The sequence below is a fragment of the Cygnus atratus genome, chromosome 4 (assembly GCF_013377495.2).
Source record: "Cygnus atratus isolate AKBS03 ecotype Queensland, Australia chromosome 4, CAtr_DNAZoo_HiC_assembly, whole genome shotgun sequence".
Taxonomy (NCBI): domain Eukaryota; kingdom Metazoa; phylum Chordata; class Aves; order Anseriformes; family Anatidae; genus Cygnus; species Cygnus atratus.
In genome coordinates, this window is record NC_066365.1 from 27,737,014 (window position 1) to 27,754,131 (window position 17,118).

The 17,118-nt window shown below is 36.0% G+C and overlaps 1 protein-coding gene across 5 annotated transcripts in view; it reads right to left on the reverse strand.

Moving 5' to 3' along the window:
• The window catches only part of TLL1 (tolloid like 1), a 132,900-nt gene that overhangs the window by 28,049 nt on the left and 87,733 nt on the right, over window positions 1-17,118 (reverse strand). For all 5 annotated transcript variants that reach the window (XM_035552359.2, XM_050710503.1, XM_050710501.1 and 2 more), the window contains 5 exons: window positions 15,500-15,615; window positions 8,500-8,602; window positions 7,086-7,202; window positions 5,912-6,057; window positions 23-218 (listed from right to left, as the gene is read on the reverse strand). In XM_035552359.2, coding sequence (XP_035408252.1) covers window positions 23-218; window positions 5,912-6,057; window positions 7,086-7,202; window positions 8,500-8,602; window positions 15,500-15,615 — 678 coding nt within the window. The remainder of the gene's footprint in view (window positions 1-22; window positions 219-5,911; window positions 6,058-7,085; window positions 7,203-8,499; window positions 8,603-15,499; window positions 15,616-17,118) is intronic.

The window sequence follows — 17,118 nt, forward strand, 5'->3', positions numbered from 1 at the left end:
CAAAATATGCTTTAACATTTACCTTTAAAAAAGTTAGCTGCAAATCCTGCTTTGTTAACTGTTCCATCAGAAACAAACTTCATCCACAGGGTATTAGAGGTAGATCTAATGTCTTCTGGCTTGTCATAGCCACAAAAGTGACCAATCAAAGGACTGTTTTCATTCATTCCATCTCGAATTTCCAAGTAGTCATATGCACAGTTGTCATGTCTTTCAATCTGTAAAAAATTATTTTTAAGGATCTATATGAACTTTACCATAAATATCAAATATCAGTGAGATAATAAACAGAATAAAAAAAATTAAAAATTAAAGTTGGGGTTCTGTTTAGTATTCAAGCATAAGGAAGTTGAGGAAAAGAAGCAGCATCACTAGATCGTTTATACTCTTTACATATATATACTTATAAATATATATATATACACACACTTAAATATATATACATATGTATATATAAGTAGAATAACTTCAGATCTTTACACAAGATATAGCATTCTAAATGGGAAAAAGTAACTAGCAAAGTAAAGGTTGCCTCTAAGCTTCCCAATGTTCTGTCAAATTCCAGCTCTGAGTTAAGTAAATTTCTCTTTTCTCATGTACACTTATATTCAAAGTATACAAAATTAATGGTTCAATGACTAAACAGGTCAGAAATTCTATTTGGTTTTGAAATATTGAAAAGCTCAATATGAGTAAGATTCTTAGATATAATCAACCTGTATTATTTCAGGTGGAGATCATTTATTTTTTTCCTTTATTCTCAACACAGTGAAAAATTTTGCATTTGCCAGTATCCATAGATGTTTCAGAGTAACTGTAAAAAAAAACTCTTCGTACAGAGCATGAAGAGTTTGGGGCATCTGAGGCCCAAAAAAATTAGACCCAAACACACTTCTAAAATTATCAGCTACTAAGCAGACAATAGAATATATGAAAAATATATATATATATATTCTTCTGCAGATGATATATCTAGTTTCCTTTGCATGACTGATGATTTCAGGTGTCTTCTGACTTTCTGGGTCAGTGAGTGAATCTATGTTATATTGTCAGAGAAACATACCGAAACTAGAGCAACTAAAAATGTGCCTCTTATTTAAACAATCTTCCAGATGACATCCAAGCACAGACTAGCATGTGAGTGACCACATGTGCATTTCTACTTGGGGTAGCAAGTGGTATGCTCTTTACATAATAGTATTTGCAGTCAGTCAGAGCAGGAATTGCACCTAATCAGGGGCAGACTGAATGGGATCCTATCTGGAGCCTAGATAATTATTATGCCTGTCTTTATGACAGAATATAATCCCCAACAGAATAATAAAAAATATATATATAAAAATATTGATCTGGGTCATTTTTCTGTAGGATTACTTCATGTTACTCAAGTAATACAGCACCTTAGCTATGAAAGAATTATCTAAATCCAAGCACTCAAAACTAAATCCTCTAAGAAAACAATTGTTCAACTAAATGTCTTAATTGTGGGATAGGCTGGGGAGGAGGAGGACAACAGTCAGGGAGAAGGAGTTGGAGAAGACTCAGATTCAATACAGCCCATCCAAACTCTGTTAAAATGTCAATCAAATCAAAACCATACCAAACCCACAAAAATCCACATCTCATCTTCTGACAAAACTTTACTTGCACGGAAGCTACGCAGTTAGTACAAGCAGCTGCTGACATTCTGCTCTGGTTGCACATTATGACCACCACTAATCTCAGTAACCACCACAGACTAAGGAGCTTTCATTTAGCACATTAGGAATTCTGCTTCCTTTATATAAGAAGGAAATCTAGGGGGAGGGGCTGTTTGATTTTATTTCATTTTAATGCTATCAACATATGGCACTTACACACAAAATTTCCCTGTCTTCTTTCCAACTCTCTGATTCTTTGAGTATTTACATACATAATTTTCTCCCACTCATTTCTCTGGCACAATCCATATTGCCATTTACTGTAATTGCTTAACTGTCTGCTCAGGAATTACTTCGGACCAGAGTTAGGGAAATGAGAGGAAAGTCACGAAGGTCTGGGGTGCAACTACCTCTTACTAACTTCAGTGGCAACTGCATGTTTGCAACTAGTGTGGTTAGGCATGTGTCTACCTGAGCACTGGTAAGTGTTCTACACTGTAACACTGATTCAAAATTTTCATTAATCTTAATAAATGCATGACATCATATTCCAACATGCCTTGTTATCTCAGAGAAATCACATTGCACTCTGATGTAGAAAGAAGTGGCCTGGCCCAAAGCCCATTAAAATCAAAGAAAGAATTGTGTACTTTCCCCCACATGCATCTGTGGTCTTTTCATGACTCAAGACTTCTAATTAACATCTGTTTTTTTCCATGTTTCCATGTTTTCCATATTTTCCGTATTCTATGGGGCAGTATGGAAATTATTATTTTTTAAAGGCTATCTGCAGCTCTGAGTTACATGTACCAAATTCCCACTGAGGTGAAGTGTTGGTTAAGGAGAATCACTCCTTATTTTTGGCAGAAGAAAACTGCTAAAAATCCATTTCGTATAACAGTGAGTTACTAAACTTCCAGAAACCATAAAAATCAACTAACTTACAAAGTGCTATTGATTTCCAATAAAGCAAATCAAAATGGCTGCCATTCTACCATAACAATTTATTTTCAGTGTACTACTATTACAAGTGATGCCATTATTATTACCAATATTAATATATTAAAGGATAAAATAGTTACACCTATACATAAACAAACAGGTAAGTATTGTGTTTCTGAGAAGTAATAACCGGTGTTAAGGCGCCTGGTAACCAATAAAAAAGAACCTCTTTAAAATGTGCTTTACTTATGTGAACCTCAGGTTTTAGGATATTGTGGTACTGTCATCTGGGAACATTGCCTCAAAGTTCTATTACACTTGCAGTAATTTCTTATTCATCCTATTACAAGGATAGAAAAACTCCTCAGGTTAATGACAGAGCTCAGTTGTATAACTGGACTGATATGGTAAAAATTTATTTACTGCAGTAGTAACATTTCACAAGTTTGAAATTTTATGTGGATGAGAAGAAATAAACAAAATGTTAGCAAAAGCAAGAGAAAAAAAAATAAACAGATTTTACAGAAAAAAAAATGCAGTTCTTCTAGGAGAATGAAAGGTACCATTGGATCCAAAGAGTTTGGAAGAAACCCAGAATTTGAATGGCATGAGTAAATTAAGTTGAAAAAATACCAGAAGAATTCCTAAGACAGGTACATAAGCACAAGAAAACACTAAGAAATCTCCTGGTTAAATGGAAAGCCAGCTACTTTCTCAACATTAATTTGTACAAGAAAAGAAAATGTCTTGCACATAGTTCCAGTTTTGAACTGTGACTTTAGACTAAAATGTATTTCGTAAAAATTCTGGACTACATTTGTTTTATAGTTCCTTGCACAGAAAAGAAAAAATTAAAACAGCAAAAGATTTTATCAAAATACAAAGATTTGAGAAGCCAATCCAAGAGCAAACACATTTCAGGAGAAATCTTTCAGTTGCTTTTTGTTATTGTTAATTTATCTGTTGATAGAGTTAAATTCCAGTTCAGGTATGCATATCCGACTCAAGTGGAAGACTTTAGTCAGAAAAGGTAGGGATATATCCCTAATGGAACCCTTAACACCAGTCCTTCATGAAGTTGGATGCATTTTATTCTCTTAATTATGTAAAAATAATTTAAATGAACATTATCTGCGTGGATATTAACAGGGCCACTCAAATGAAGGAGATTAACATGGCACAGACCTACAAATCTTCTGGATTGCCTTCGCTGGTGAAACTGCCGGCCAACACAGGTCCTTAAAAAAAAATTAAACTCAAGGACCACTGGTTTTCAAAGAACATTAGTTCTTTGAGTATTAATAAAGGTAGCTATAGTATTATAGTATAATGTAGGTAGCTTTGAGTATTAATAAAGAGTATTAATAACGGTAGCTATAATGATGAAGCAAAAAACAATGGAGTTACCAGACTCTGCATCTCTGCTGACATCTAGGTACTGGAAAAGTATAGCTCTCCACTGGGCAGCCAGGTAAGAAAGGGTAATCCCACACCCAGTGGAAAACGCATTGCCCACCGCAGGCAAAACAGGGTGACTCATTGATGCAGTTTGAAATTCTCAGCTTCCCCTGTGCTTTAATTTCAGAGTGGAGGTTATTTACACAGTTATTTTTTCTAGCATTACATATGGATAATGAGAATTCCTCATACTTAACTGTACCTTTCAAAGGACAGAGAAGTAATTTTCTCACAAACACACTGCAATAACTCTTTGGCCTGACATTTACTTTTTTTGATCTAAGCTGGCATGAAGAACTGTGATTTTCAAACAACTTTTTGTTTTAGTGGGCAGCACACCAAGGATTGAGTCCAGAGTGGGACTTAGTACCAAAACACAGAACACCTACGTTCAAGCGCTTGGACCTGAAATGGAAATCAGCCCCAACGGTGAATGTCTAGGCAGGGCGCTTCATTGCAACTTCCAAAACAGCTCTCATTCTCAGCAGACAGCTCTGTGGACCAGCCAATAAGAAATGTAGCAAAGACAGATGTAAGAGAAGTCTTGCGTCTTTCTGGGGTTCCTCATTTGATTCTCAATGGCATCTTGCCACTCTGGATTCACAGCTCAGACTCTCCCTTGAAAAGTGTGTACCTTTCAAGTCCCTGCTGTTAGAGACTTTTTTTTTCCCTTCAAAACACATCTAGCACTAAACTCCTTTTTGCTTGAGACTACCACCCAACAATACTGCTGTTTTTAGGAGGTGTCAGTCCACGTTTCACCTCTAGAGAGTGCCATTATACTAAACAGCCTGCAAAAGAACTGGAAGATAACATTTCTTCCAACAGCCTTAACCACTAATAAAATTGTGCTCTCATTTTCTCTGTGCAGGTGAAACTGAACCAGGGTAAGCGCAAGCAATAATGTACCACGAACACAGACCGTCACTGAGTATCTGCGTGGTAGTCAAATACTATGGCAAGTCTCCTATGCAGGTTCATAGAGCCATTTCTCTTGAGATCACACTAAAAAATACTGAGCAACTATGGCAGACCAGAAAATCTCTGTATCTAGTCAGTAAGTTACATAAAGTTACTGCTTAAAGAGAGAGACTAACATACTGTGTTAAGTAACCTTGAGCCAGGCCAAGCAGTCTAAATAGCATCTGAAAGGCTCTTGGAGAGGAGAGCTCATCTTGTCTGCACTAAAACAGATTCCAAGTATATTACTAAATTTATCTACAAACTTCAAGTCAGTGTATAATGTATGTATATATAAGATGTATGAAATATTGTTTTTTTTTCTTATAGAAAATTTTACCACTGTTTAGCAATGTTTACATAGAAAGATGTATGATAATGACACATAGATATGACTCACCACAGATATTTTTTTCTGCCCCTTCTAAATATATGTTTGTAGACTGAATTTAGGGAGGCCTTATATATATATATATATATATATATATATATATATATATATATATGCTTTTTTTTTTCTTCAAAAAAAAAAAAAAAGCCAAACACCACAGGGTTTTGTTTCCAGATAGACATTCCTTTTTAACAATAAGATTCAGTAAAGACACAAAATCCTGGTTATTTAACAGAATATTAAAGCAGCCTTACTGAACTGGATTATGTATTTGTTAAACTGCAACAATTGCCAGAACTTTAAACATTCCAACTCAAATAACACAGATAATATAAAAACCTTTAATCTTCTTGAAAATGTCTGCAAAAAAGAAGGTTTCATGGAGAGCAGAATTGGATTCTGGAGGTTATTTTTGTTAGAGAATTAATAAATTCCTCCACAGGTTTAATGAGGATTTCCCTTAAATGTCACTGTTACTTATTCACTAGATGCTTTTCTGAATTTGGTCCAAAAACTTTACCTCAAATGCTTGAAATGTTAATCCTACATTGTAGTTTTCAGACACTGTTATTTTCCACACACATTCCTTCATTGGTCTGTAGTCATCAGGATAATTGGGAGACTGGATCTGGCCTTCGTTTTTGTGGATTTCACCTCCACAGATAGCTGGCAAAAACATAAAAGTCTAAGTATATTTACAATAATGACATTTACTGTCCCCCATGCCCAAACTGACATCTTTATGCCCCTCTTCTTTTTTAAAATTAATAAGATTATTCTAGAAAATACTTAGAAAGTCTACCAAGGACAAATTATTGAATTCATGATTGATTTTAGACCACTATACATATTTCTGTGAGTCAATGTAATGCATTTCTAATAGTGCTAAGCATTTTATAATGTTGCAGAAGACTCTGAAATCACTGATGACCTGAATTTATATGTTTTACAGAACATATTTACATGGACAAAATAGTTCTTAGTTCACCTTTGAAATATATTTAATATAATTTCTTCATTATTATTTACTAACCTTTAGAAAGAAAAAAATAAGAGGAAAACCTTATATTCTGCAATGATCTATAAATTTTGTTCTACAGTTTAACACTTCAGGCTTACACTTAATATGAAAAAACAGTTAATATACGTAAGAAATATTTTCAAGAAAAGTAAATGCATTTTTTCCAGGATCCATATTAATAATTATGTAAAGAACTGTAAATAGTAATTAAATCCTACAGTTCAATATTTATGAAAACAAGCTCTATTTTAGTTTAAACAGGTGAATGTAGACTTCCTAATATACTCAGTGTGTGGGAATATCTCTTTATTAAGTAATCCCAGAGCATATGGAAAACTTTAGTCAGATTTTCTGAAGAATGAACAGAAAGTATGCAAAGAATTATTTCTACACACAGAGCAAAACATGCACATTTAGTTAATGAAAGAATAGGCAAAAACATTATGAATAATATCAGTGGTGTCCCTAGAAAAGAGGTCATCTGAAATCTGATCACATGAAGTTTCAAAATGTATCTACTAAGCTGACATCTTTTAGTCTCTTTTAGTCATAAAACAGCAATTTCATTTTCTTATATATGTACACCTATATATAATCAGAAATATATTCGTTGGTATCTGGTTAAGATTTTTCATCCAGAACCAAGTAATCTTTAGTGCTGTAAGAGACCAACCTTCATAAACTGCTGCAAAACCTTTTCCAACCCAGTTGCTGCTGCTGCGGAACTCGATCCATACCCTGCTGTCAGAGGACGCAAGGACTTCTGGCAGTTTGTCACCACAAAACCTGCCTAAAAACATGCAACCAGTGACTGCATTTTCTGCCGTCTCTGAAGCCAAACGCTGCAAACATTTACACATGTGTTTAACATTATAGACAGGAGTAGCATAACCAGCTCAGTGGAACTATTCACATGCTTATGGTGGAGCACGTGTTTCTGCAGATTGGGACCTAAATACACAAAGATTTTATTATAAAGCTTTTCATTGCTGTCAGGCTAAGTCAAACGATAACATCTTGGAGGAATTAAGGTGAGAAATTATTGATATAGAATGTTTCTATGCATACAAACTGAGGCATTTTGGAAGGGTAAAGTGAGTACTAATCTTAAGAGATGAACATAATCCAGGTCACAGTAATACTGCTCATCATGTCTAAGGACCAAAGAGATTTAAAAACTAACATCCAAATGACCCTGTACTATGTCATCCTTTAAAATCAGCCTAGGTAGGTGAAATTTTCATTTGTTTAGGTGACACAGAAGGGAACAAGATGAAAGAGTACTTACTGTTTGGTCTTAATTGTTTCCTCTCTTCTTTTTAAGAAAACAGGCACTACTGTTAAAAAGCTGTCCCCTGTATCTATTTCCCTTTTATCTCTTTTTGATTGTTTTTAAATAGTGGCCATTAAAATGCTAATTATTTTTAGTCTATCTTCTAAAAACAACAACAAAACTGGCCTAAGAGGTTGGAGACTCTCATGTTTCCAATGGCCTGAAATCCCCAGTTAAAACTGTAGAAGACCACGGGTTGTCAAACTTAACCTTTGGATTCAACTAGTGTTATTTATTTTAAGACTATGGAACTAACAAGGAAAGGTTGAATTTGGAGTAGGGGAAAAGTTACCCTTCCTTGACACTTTAAAAATAAAGGCTTTAAAAATAAAGCCTTAAAAATAAAGGCTATGCTATTTTAAGTCATATTGCCAAGACAAAACGACTAGTACAAAACATGCACCTGTACTATTACCTGTACAGGTTGCATATACAGAAATCACCTATGGAAACTTCATATTTTAACACCCATAAGCAAAGCAAAAAGTTGCATGTTTTGTAGTTTCTTTCCCCACATGAAACTGAACAACAGCTAGTTTCAATGAAAGGGAAGGCTCAGATTTAAAGTCAAATGAACAACTTATTTGAGACCATTTAAGTTTGTTTTGTTTTGTTTTTCCCACCTTAGTTTAGATACATTCTAGACACCTAAAAAAAATAATAAGAATATTGTGTGTACAATAGCAAGCAAGAAGTCCACTGAACTGAATGAGCATTGTAACTATGGACAGAGCAACATTTGACAATTGCATACCAAGCAGAGGTGATTTTCTCCAGTAGCCATCTCTTACTTCAATATAGTCATACCAACAGAGACTGCTCTTGTACAGGTCCATTGTAGTGAAGTTTAAAACAATCTGTAATCAGAAGAAAGCACGTAATTAAATCACATATGGTTGTTACCAGAAAATGATCTCAACAGCATTCTGCAGAATAGAAGCCAGTGGTCACCCATAAAAGGATCCCAACTGCTTAGACAATTAACTTCAACTAATTTTTTATAGTAAGCAAAAAGTTGTATGAGAATATTAAAAGGTTGTTGTTGTTTTTAATTTATTCTTACATAGTCAAGAAGATCCAAGACACAAATTTAGCTGCTTACAGGGAGATTTTCACTGAGAAATACAAATTCGAGAATGCTCATATGGTAAAATAATGTGCTGATCTCATTTTAAGTATGTTATTTGATAATTCTCCTGCCAATTCTTCTTCCATTCCATTCTGTGACTATAAGCAGCACTGACAGCTGTAAAAAAGAATTGTTTTGGTTTGTGTTTCCATTCAACTACTGTTTTGACAAGATAATTTACTTTCAAAGAAGTTATATATTGACAATGGTGGACCATAATACTAAAAACAGGATCATTAAAAGAAAAGGCACAAGTTCCCTTTTCACACAAAGATGTAATGAAACTATTATAAAGCTTTTTATACAGAAATCTCAGTTTTCTGCATTGCTGGAACTTTGACTCCCAATTTCACTGAGCACATCTGTAAATAGGCATATTTTCACTACATAATATCAGTACTGTAGACCACCACATGATCCCACTTTGGTTTTGAAATACTAATCTTAGCCTGCCATAAACTTACACTTTTAACAGAGAAGTAGGTTATACTGATCATAGGTTCACAATAGCTTCAGGCTGGACCCTGACTGACTGGGACAGTCTTAGCATTATGCCCTGCAACTTCAGGGATGAGTCAAAACATGAAGATTAAGACTCATTCATATTTTGTATTATAAAATCACACTTCCAATTCATATCCTTTAATTGGATTTAAGCATATCTGAAAAATAATGCATCTTCTCCCAAATCAGTTCATCAGTGTAGATTAATAAATATTTCAGACTAACTATAAAACTCTTCCTTATTTACACACAAGCATTAAGTGGTTTTATTTTTAGCTTTGATCCTAGGAACTCACAATGAAAACTTGCTATTACAAAGCAAACAGAAATCCCTGCATAGTAGCAAATAACTCATAGTGCAAAAATATAATTCCATGGCAGCCTATGAAGCAGCTGTGAGTGTCAGTTGAAAGGAGAGGAATTTACCCCTAGTCCAGCTCCAAGGAGGAAATGTAACACTACTAACTGGAACAATGGGCCAGATAGTCATGTGGGATGACTTCCATCTTTTCTGAAGGCACCACAAGTCTCTCCAAAGACAATGATGTGATACAAGAGTAAACCAGAAAGGCAGAACTTTTTCAGACTGTTACATTTTCAAAAGAAAAACAACTATTGGAGAAAGCTAATTTAAAGCTAATATAAAGCCCTTAACATTAGGCTAGCAGAAATTTTGATTTCACTTACTTTTCAAAAAATAAAAATAAAAAAATTGTACAGACACCCAACTACATTCTCAAAAATCTCTTTTGTGTTCATTGGAGAATGGGAAAATTTCTATCTTGAAGGCCGTATTGTATCTTTACCCTAGTGCTGGCAACCTACTGACTGGGTGAAAAATCAAGCTCATGGGTAATTCTATGTAGCTTTCACCTTTACTAATTTAATGCCATTGGAAACAGAAAACATCTGTGAAGTTGCAAATAAAACCCAATAGCCAGAGGTCCTTTACAGTGAGGTATATTAATGCTGGCAGCCACAGCTTTGTGGGATGAAGGCATGAGCCATGAAGCACGTCAAGGACCATCAGGACAGCACGGAATAAATGAATACCTGCTCTGATGCTTGAGTAAGGCCAAACATTTATACCCACAAGCTGCTACCACATCCACAAAACTTCCATAAGTGTTGCTGAAACCACAGTCTGTCTCTAGCACTGTGTTCTTCATGGGAACTTTCTGCAAGCAGCTTTGGAACATTTTCAGTGTAGCAGATGCAACAAATTTAGCCTGTTCTCTCTGTCTTTGGGCCCCTTCCTTATATCACTTTAGGGCCACAAGGGGAGGTAGTAATTTAGTCTCAGATATGTATGCAGAGAATGTACACTCAGATGTTAGTTTGACACTTTGGAAACTCCTCAATATCTAAATAATATTAACTCATGTCCACAACTGCTATTGGCACTGTGGATCATAATGACCCATAACAATGAAAGTCATCAAATTATATATCAGGCTTCTGTCCTGAGCTGCAAGACAAAAACAGACTGATATGAAATCAGACAATTTCTATGTAACCCCTACTCTTTGTTGCAATAATAATTACAATAGAAATGAACATATTTTGATGAAAACATACGCATTCCTTACACTGACAAGTTTGCAGGAATACATATTCAAATATTTTGAGCTATTTTTCCATATCCATATTTTACCTGGCCTTGAGTATAGATTCCATTTCCCTAAACTTTGAAAAACAGCTAATAAAGTCCTAACAACGACAACAACAAAAAATCAAATAACAGTATTATATAGACAGTGGATGTGCTCGTAAGCATGGAATTAAAGGAGAATGAAATGCTCTCATTTAATCATTCAGTGAATGACAAGAATTATAGCTTTCTTATAGAAAATACATCAAACAAATCAGTGCCATTAAGAGCTGGAGCATGTAGGGAACTGTGGTGGAGCAAGGAGGGAGTGTTGTGGGGTTTTTTGGTTGTTTGTTCATGTTTTTAATGAAAGCCAGTCCAGAAATCCAGCCAGTCCACTGTTTAACTCCAAGGATTTGAACACCAACCTTTGGGACATCCAAGATTTGATTCTCAATCTCCTGCATCTTTGCAAGTTCTGTGAGCTAGACTTCATGACTGTTTTCCCATTTCAGATGTAGCAATTCAGGTTAAATAGAACAAATTTCAACAGCAGAGGGACAACTCAGATGATTCAGGTAAGCACAACACACACTCTGGATGCACTCTCAACAGAACAAGCTAGTGTTGGTAGAAAACTGGGTTTCTACCTAACAGCCTCTATCTTCAATCTATTATGCAATATCTCTCTTTATATGGCTCTCATTCTCTTTCGCCTTACTAGGTTTTCACTAGGGCCTTGCTGGGGAATTATAATTTTTTTTTATTATTATTATTTTTGTTAATTTTGCAAATTAGGAATAATGTTTCCTTTCTAGTATTACTGAGAAATTTGACAGAAATCATTCGATGTTGTAATATTCAGTTTCCAGATTATTGTGGTATAGGCCCAAAAATGGCGTGTGTCAAAGCATTAGCTGAAACTCTCAGCTGGCATTTACTAGGCTGCCCTTAGCAGTCTACTGGTCCTCTACTGCCCTTAGCAGTCTACTTGTCCTTTTCCATCCATGTCGACCTCATCCCAGCCGTGCAGGCAGAGGGGTTCTCAAAGGGGAGGATTTTTCTCTACTCAGATGAGATGCAGACACCTGGTGAAGATCAGGCTACCTTCCATGTCTGCTTAAGCTAACCCAGCTGGCTCTGTTGGAAGCAGGTTATGGAAGCCACATCCTATGCCTTCTCCATGGCTCAGCTGTTTACAGCCTTGAGGTCTCTCATGAGTCCAGCCACAAGTTTTCCGTTTTGCAGGACACAGCTGAAACATCAGATTTCTCTGTTTTCTGTTTGCAAATTTGCCTTTCTCCAAACCTCAGTCACCAGGACAGAAAAGGAAAAAGGATGGTGTTACTTAGGTGTGATCATGTCACTGTGCCAAAGTGCTACTATGTAAATGGAAACCATTAAAATGCAATGAGCCTCCTTACTGGTCCCTGTCTTTGAAACTATATGAAGTAACCTTCGCAGCCTTCTCTGACTCTGACTTGCCAAGGTATTTGATGATACAGCAATTCCTTAACATTGACTAGAATTCAAGAGCTGTACATAAGTAGAACCCCCAGTCTGTCACAGCATGAGTTTTGGTTGGCAAGAATAAAAATATGTAAGATTCTGTTCTGCAATTCTGCAAAGTATTAAAGACAGCTAGAGACAGGGCAGAGCTTGTTCAAGGGGACAAGATGGCTGAAAGTCTTCATAGGAAAAAACAATCAATGGGTGTTTTTCAGTGCAGTTAAAGAATTATTGATTACACAGCAGATTCAATTGTGCTACTGCAGCTTCAGATAAAATATATTATACTGCCCAGCACCTGGGATATTTAGCAAACACCAGGCAGTACTAACTAAATTTTCTGCAAGTGGCATTTTCCTCATCTCACCTAAGGACTTACCTGTCCTATTTCATCATTCACTTAAAAATTTAAGGAAAAATAGAAAGTAATGTAGCCTATTCAGAAAGGAAGATTAAAAACCAAAAAAAAAAAAAAAAAAAAAACACTAGCAGAGTTGAAACTCCCCATGCCAACAATATCTCTACACACCAGAAGGAGGGATTAACCCTGGCAGAGGGCATACAGTGTTACTAACACCATCCTCCCCCAGAGATTTTTCTATGTATAGATATACTGTGTACAGCTGTTTACCATGTAGTCTTACATCTCTGGAGAAAGTAAAGGTGAATGAACTGCCTTGTTTTAGTCATAAGGATGCACATATTTTAGGCTGGGCTGGCAATTTATGATCTTTATCAATAAAATGATTCCTACAGCCAGAGTGTACCACTGCAGTCCTGTCCTTCACTGAATTTCCTGCCAAAGATCAGAGGTGTCTGTACATGTAGAAAGCAGCATGGATAGCACAGAGTTCTCTAAACTATGCTCAAACAGCACAATATTAAATCTCAGTAAATAAGAGACAAAAGCTAGACAATCTGGACTGATGCTTTTTCAGTTTATTTTTAGGTGACTAAAGTGCTCACTGATGTTTCAGAACATGATGTGATATACTTATATGTACTCTAACCACCATCCAACATTTCTGAGACCTATCAGGGTCAAAACAGCAAAAAGGAAAGAAATAGATTTAAATACATATTTATTTCCCTTCATAATGTGAATATGTTATCATAAATTGCTGAAAAAACTCGGGATCACGCATAATAAATGCGTCCAAGGCAACATGCAATATGCATTAGTTAACAATTTAGACCTCATTTCTGCTACTCTGCTATCTGCATCAAGTACTTGCTGCAAATAAAGTCCTTTATCTCAAGTAAGGCACTATCCTGTGGGAATAGCACTGACAAAACAGATTTTTTGGCATTAGCACAAATATCATTTACGTTGTTCTTGCTGAATTCTATGGAGACTATGAGAGCTGGAGGTCAGAACAGTGCCCTACAAACAGGACATACTACGTCAGATTACAACTAGAAAACAGGGTTTAGTCATTTTCTCCATTGGAGGGGGGACTAGGATGGGAAGGGAGCTGGTCTCCTTATATTGCCGATTTCGAGACAGGGCTTAAGATTTTGTACAGCTCAATAGTGGTAGCAATCTCAAGACATTATAATAGTACTACAAATATATTACAGTTACTAACATCCACAGATACAGTTGTGCAAAGTTGTGAGTATGCTATCAATTTTAAGCACCATAATTTTCCAACTCATATATTAATGTTATTTTCAGAAGCCAACAATAACTGTAGATGAACATTTGACTTTTATAACTGAGTAACGGAAAGAAACCTAAGCCATTTTTGTTGTTAAGAAGCTGTGTGTCAGAAGCAACACAAATAATGGGGATATAAAGTTACCTATCTAGATTAATTTGCATCTTCTGTGCAACCCTTCTCTTATTCAACTGTTTTCATTTGTTTTTCCCTGCAAACCTGCAGAGCCACCCACACCCTCCGAGCATGTTTATTTTTCCTCCTGTCGCTGGCTCCTGCCCAGAGGAGAGTGAACACAGTCCAAATGACTTTGCTTTCATTCCTCACACTGGCAAATGCTTTTACAGCTCCTCAGGATCTATTAGCACATCAGGGACATATATTCTTGGTATCTACCAGGACCCTAACCTGAAAGAAACACAGAAAAAGTAATCCAACTTGGAGAAACTATGTCTGATACCGAGTGGGAAAAAACTGACAAAACTGAAATATCTGGGGGCAAATGCTCTGTTTTCCTCTTTGGACTTCCCAGTTTTGAGACTGGAGCTGGGTCTCAATTTTCAGCCTTCAGGCAGTATTTGCTTAATATTGGCTACTGCTTCCTGTAAAGAAACTTACAATATATTTTTTTTCCCTGCATATTTTGTCTAAAGGTGAAACTTCCCATTTCTCCCTCTATCCTTATTTATTTTGAGGTAGGCTAATATTTGAGCCAATACTTTAAAGCAAGATTCAGCTAGTATGTTTTGAAAGTGCACACAAGAAGAACAGGTTTTGCTTTCAGTGGGATGGCACACTTTTCTGCCCAAACTGCTCTCACCAAACGAATCCCTTTATCCACATTTTCCCTAAATTGACACCCAGAAATTAAAAGCCTATGCATTAGAATAATACCAGAAACACCCAAAATACCACTTTCTTTCCTTTATTACTGTTTCACAAAATCTCTTTCTGCATAACAAGGAGCTGCCTGAGGCTAAGCCCAGCTACCAGTCCCAGGCAGCTCAGCTTGTCTGAGCCCATACTGGAGAAGAGACCATCCAAGAGTCTGCACTACCTCTTCTACCTCTATGTCGAGACACCAACTGCATTGAAAGCCAGTTTTGAAGGGGTTTCATGATGTAAACACACAGACTGAAATCATGACTTCATTTCATGTGGAGAGCCACTGAATGGATGCTACTGTGGTCTAATGCCACAGACCACAGTTAAGTCAATGGCACAGCGTTCGTGGTCTCATTCAAGAGACATGGCCTATGGCCTACCGTGATTTTCAACTATTATGCAAGCTTTAAACATAAATGCAACATTTTACTTTAAAAATAGTATCTGTGTTTAGCTGAGAGAATGTTAAGAATACCTTTTCCCCTGGGGTCACAGAGATTCGCCATATGCAGTGCGTGTAGGAAGGATAACCATTTGGAAATCCAGGAGAAGAGAAGTTGCCTGTAGATTCCTGCAGTGTTTCTCCACAGGCTGAAAGAAACAAAATACAGTAAAAATATAAAATTGAATGTGCCTACCAGATAATAATGTCTTTCCAATATCTATTTAGAATGCATTTAACTCACTGCAGATGCAGAATGGAAAACAGACTAGTTATTTTATGATTTATTCAAAACAGTGATTTTAAGCCAATCTGACATTCATTCCATTTTACACAGGATGTTTTTATTCCATGAACTGTTTCACTTGTGTGCTGTCTGCTGACTTAACCAAAATTACAGCAGTCTTAAAAATGTCATTGCTGTCCATCAACTGCAAAATTATATATATAACTATTTTGCAGGGAAAAAAAGTTAGCCACACCCATAGTCACATCCTTTAGGAACTAAAACAAACCTAAAACATAAACTGGCATGGTGTGATTGCCACCACACTGGAATTTTGTCAGCGGTTTCATTGTATTTAGTACTTTGCCCACATGAGAGACTGGTCTGACCTAAAGTCACTCATTTATATTGGTACAGAAAACTTAAGTCCTATTTTCAACTGAATCTCTTGCAACAATGATTTGTAAAGATGAGAGTAATAAAGCAAAGCCAATGTAAAGTCCTAAAATACTGAAGGATTTTATATTCTTTATTATTGAAGCTTTTAGAACCTATATCTCACCTGTCAATCATGCTACTAGCTGCTGGCTGACTGATTAATAATTCCCCTGCACACTAAAATACAGCATTGCAAGCTCCTGCCATTCTCCCCCATAAAAACTGATTCTGGTAGGCTGTCACACCTCAGTCAGTCATCTTTTTGACCTTCAATCAAGTTGTTTCACCCACTGATTTTGCAGGTGTGATATGAGAGATGCGAATTTGAGAGTATTATCCCATGACTGACAGTGTAATCAGATCTGCAGTGCTTTCAAATTATAGCACTAACACTGCCAGCAGGTGAACCACTGTATCCATCAAAATCCCAATGAATTATAAATGATCTGGAAAATCTTTAAATAAAAGGGGACAAAAGATTGTTTATGACAAAGAGACAATGCAGCTGTAAAGGCTGTCTTATTAAAATGCATCTAAGATGTAATCTGACAACTACACTGTAATATCAGGCATAAGCTACATTCAGGGCATTAAGCAAGCTCTCTGACACTGAAATGGTTATTATGATGAAGAGAGAAAAAGATTGGTGCAGCCCCCAAAAAATTTGATAGCTAAAGTTACTGTCACCATGTCCTTTAGGAATGAAAAAAAAAAAAATCTTTTCCTCCCATCATTAAAAAAAAGTGTTTTTTATCTCTAAAAAAAATTGCACATTCACAGAAAATGACACATACACAAAAGGTATTCAGTACTAAATAATTATTTCTGTACAAAGCCTTTTCAGTGAAAATGCTATATCCATAATTAACCACAATTTATTTTTAACATGGCAATGAGTGAAAACTTGAATGAATTGCAGAGTACTGTACGGGGTTCCTCAAGTGCTATTGAGCTGTATCAGAGCTTACAATACATATGTAAAGCATCT